Source organism: Suricata suricatta, chromosome 6 (genome assembly GCF_006229205.1).
Source record: "Suricata suricatta isolate VVHF042 chromosome 6, meerkat_22Aug2017_6uvM2_HiC, whole genome shotgun sequence".
NCBI classification, from domain to species: domain Eukaryota; kingdom Metazoa; phylum Chordata; class Mammalia; order Carnivora; family Herpestidae; genus Suricata; species Suricata suricatta.
Window position 1 is genome coordinate 3,316,186 of NC_043705.1, and position 4,138 is coordinate 3,320,323.

The 4,138-nt window shown below is 34.5% G+C and overlaps 1 protein-coding gene across 1 annotated transcript in view; it reads left to right on the plus strand.

Moving 5' to 3' along the window:
- The first annotated feature begins 3,584 nt into the window (after positions 1 to 3,584).
- Positions 3,585 to 4,138, plus strand: part of LOC115294094 (olfactory receptor 14A16-like) — a 15,041-nt gene continuing 14,487 nt past the window's right edge. The window contains 1 exon segment of the mRNA XM_029941793.1: positions 3,585 to 4,137. Within this exon segment, the coding sequence (XP_029797653.1) occupies positions 3,585 to 4,137 (553 nt within the window).

A 4,138-nucleotide genomic window follows, 5' to 3' on the forward strand; every position in this document is an offset into this window, starting at 1 on the left:
TTAAACATCCGACTTCCTCTCAGGCCATGATCTCGTGATACATGGATTCAAGCCCTGTGTCAGGCTCTGTGCTGACAGCTCAAAGTCTGGAGCCTGCTTCAGAATATCTCTCTCTCTCTCTCTCTCTCTCTCTCTCTCTCTCTCTCGAAAATAAATAAATATTAAAATTTAAAAATTTTTTCAGGCACCTGGGTGGCTCAGTCAGTTAAGCCTCCGACTTCGGCTGAGGTCAGATCTCATGGTCGTGGGATCAAACCCTGCATCAGGCTCTGTGCCAACAGCTAGCTCAGAGCCAGGAGCCTGCTTCCGGTTCTGTGTCTCCTTCTCCCTCTGCCCCTCCCCCTCTCATGCTCTGTCTCTCTCTCTCTGTATCATAAATAAATAAAACATTAAAAAATTAAAAAAATTTTTAAATCTGAAAAGGCTTCACATATCAGATATAATACACTTGAGATCCTCTTTCTTCTTTTACAAATTAGTAACAAATATATATACCACATCTTTATCCATTCATTAATATACAGACATTGGCTTCTTTCCATAATTTGGTCATTGTTGATAATGCTGCTATGTACATTGGAATGCATGTGCTCCTTTGAATCAGCATTTTTTGTACTTTTTAAACAAATACATATAAGTCTGTTGAGAAAGACAAATATCATATGATTTCACTAATATGTGGAACTTAAGAAACACAACAAATGAACACAAGGAAAAGAAAGGAAAAATAAGATAAAAACAGAGGGAAACAAACTACAAGGGATTCTTAAATACAAAGAACAAACTGAGTGTTCCTGGAGGGACACTGGGTGGCAGAATTGGGTCATTGAGTGATAAGCATTAAGGACCGCACTTGTTGGGATGAGTGGGGGTTATATGTAAGTGATAAATCACTAAATTCTATTTCTGAAACCAATACTACATGGTATGTTAACTAACTTGAATTTAAACCAAGTATTATAAAAATTTTGTAACAAATGGAAATTTTGTAGAAAATGGCAAGTGTTCTAACAGCTAAATTTCTTGCAGATTAGTAAGAAATCCAAGCTGCTTCTATTTCATTATCCTACATTGATCTCATCAAACACTTCCTACATTGTATTTTCTTCAGCTACTAAATACCCTATCATTGAAGAAAACATTTCTGCCAGTGATCCTAATCATCATTGCTCTGTTTTGATTTATCATATTCAATTTTATCTCAACCACTTTTGGATAAGTTTGTTTCCATGTTGACCCTAAAATCAGGGAGACATAGCCTGGGAATGAGTGTGTGTGCAAGATTGTGTGAGTGTGCATGGACACATTTGGGTGAGTCGATGTGTGAGGAGCCAGTGGTTTAGGATTGGTAGTTTTTACCCCAACAGTCCAGATTCTTCTCCCACTTTTCATCTAGCATTTCTATTACTTATTCTATGGTAATGATATATCTCTATATTTACTAATTTCCTGTTCATATTTTGCATCTCCTTTCTACCATTAATTTTATTTTTGTCACTGACTTATTTTTAAAAGTTTATTTATTTACTTGAGAGAGAGAAAGAATGAGTGGGAGAGGAGCAGAGAGAAAAGGAGAGCGAGAAACCCTAGCCAACTCTGCACTGTCAGCACAGAGCCTGAAATAGGGCTCGAATGCACAAGCCATGAGATCATGACTTGAGTTGAAATCGAGTCAGATGCTTAACTGACTGAACCACCCAGATTCCCTGAGATTTGATTTACTTAATTACTCTACACATATTGGTTAAATTTGAGTTGAGAAAATCTTTGGCTTCTATGAAGAATCATGAGTTCAGTTATGCAATTAATCATTTTTAAATTGTAATAGTATTGCATGTACTTTTGGAAAATATGTTATGTTAAAAGTAAATAGGTAAGATCTTAAGTAAGATCTTACTTATATCAAAGCATATGGATTTTGCATCTATATATTGCAAATATAAAGGAAAGTGGAAAAATAAACAAGTAAAAAATCTGATATTCCCCCCCATAGAAATAAAATAGAGTGGAGGTGAAAAAAGGAACTTAAATTTCTACATTATGTTATATCGTAAATATCTTATGTTGTGCAATTAATAAGGTGCTAGTTATGACAAATAGTTTAATATCTCAAACTAAGTAGCAAAGTAAAAAGACACAGCCTATCACTTTTTTTCAAAGGTGAGTTTCTACATTGAAATCAATCCATCCATTACCTAACAAAGTTTCACAAGTCTATTAACTGTATTCTTGTTATTAATTAGAAGGTCTCATGGCAAGTATCCCTAAGGGTTACAAAATATATATCCCAAAGTGGACCGAAGTTTTTACACCTCCAACTTCATATTATATGACATGACAACATGAGACAGCATCAGAAATTACGGTGATGAAGTTAATTAGCTCTCATTCTAATTAGTCCATTGTAGAAAGTGTCCTTTATTAACCTCATTTTGTTTTCAAGTTCCACAGTGTCTTAAATAATTGACTCCTACAATCAGGGAAACTGGATTTGTATTAGGTAAGTGAATTTCAGTCAAATGTCTATCCATCTAGTATAAGCTTCCTAATGCCATTTCATGTCCTTTGATATGTCTAAGTAGTTCAATATATTTCACCTGTTTACATTCTACTTTCCATCATGAAAATAAGATAGCACTATCTTGTAATATTGTTTATTAGCTGCATAGTAGCCATGTGTCCTTATTGGAAAAAGTACACAATTCATAGTACATAAAAATACTCTAGGATTTTATTGACTTCAAATAAAGGTCAAAAATTATTTTCCTAAAGCTTTTTTACTAAATAACAGTGATTTTATTGTAACCTAGATTACATGGAAAATATATATTACTATCATAGTCTATATCATTGTCATAGAAAAAAATACAAAGATAATTTTCAGCTCTACCCATCTCTCCTCTCCACAGTTACTGCTGGGACAATAAGAATAGAGAAAAGTAGAGGAATAATCTGTCAAGTATTCATGTTGAGTCTTTAAACCATAATAGAGAATCTCAACTATATAGAGGATGATCTGAGGTTTGTTGGAGGGAAGGTGAGATGGACTAGAAGAGCGATGGACATTAAGAAGGGCACTTGTTGTGTTGAGAACTGGGTGTGATATGTAAGTGATGAATTACTAAATTCTATTCCTGTGATTAATACAACACTAGAACCTAAATACAAACTTGAAGCATTAAAAAAAACCCTAGAAATATACCAAGAACATAGTTCACATTGGACTAAAGCAAACTTTCCAGAATGGGTAAACAAATGTCTTTATTTTAAAATTTCCTATTACTTTTACCCTATTCATCAAGGTAAAAAAAAATAAGTTCCTCATGTATGAATGTGTGGAGCAAAGCTTGTTTATTTTATGCACAAAATTTAGGCTATCATATGAAAAAATTATCCTAATTTGTTTTAATGACTATTTTAATATTTTCTACATACATTGAAGAAATTATAGTTTGCAAGATCTGCTTTACCTCAGTGGGTGTGTTTATGAATAATTTTGCAGTAAATGAATAACAAAACCAACAAAGCCAGATTCTAAAGACACAAGAATTTTTTTTCTTGTATTTCTAGATAAAAGAATCATCATGCCTGAGAAATTAACTAATGTGACGCTAATCACAGAATTTTTGCTCATGGGATTTCCTGATGATGAGGTGCTTCAGAGGCTGTATGTCACATTCTTCTCGCTGATTTACATGGCAGCACTTATAGGGAACTTCCTCATTATCGCAATCACTACCATTGACCAACATTTCCAATACCCTATGTATTTCTTCCTGAAAAATCTGTCCTTAATTGATGTCTGTTATATTTCTGTCACTGTTCCCAAATCCATCATAAACTCTCTGAACAAGAGCTATTCCATCTCCTTCATGGGATGTGCCTCACAGGTGTTTCTTGTTATTTTCTTTGCTGGCACAGAGTTTGCCCTCCTTCTAGTGATGGCCTATGATCGTTATGCTGCCATCTGCTGTCCTTTGCACTATGAGACCATTATGAATAGAGGGGCCTGTGTGCAGATGGTGACTGCATCATGGCTCAGTGGGTGTGTTTATGGATCCATTCATGTTGCAGGTACATTCTCTGTCAATTTCTGTGGGCCAAACATAGTGAATCAATTTTTCTGTGATATTCCATC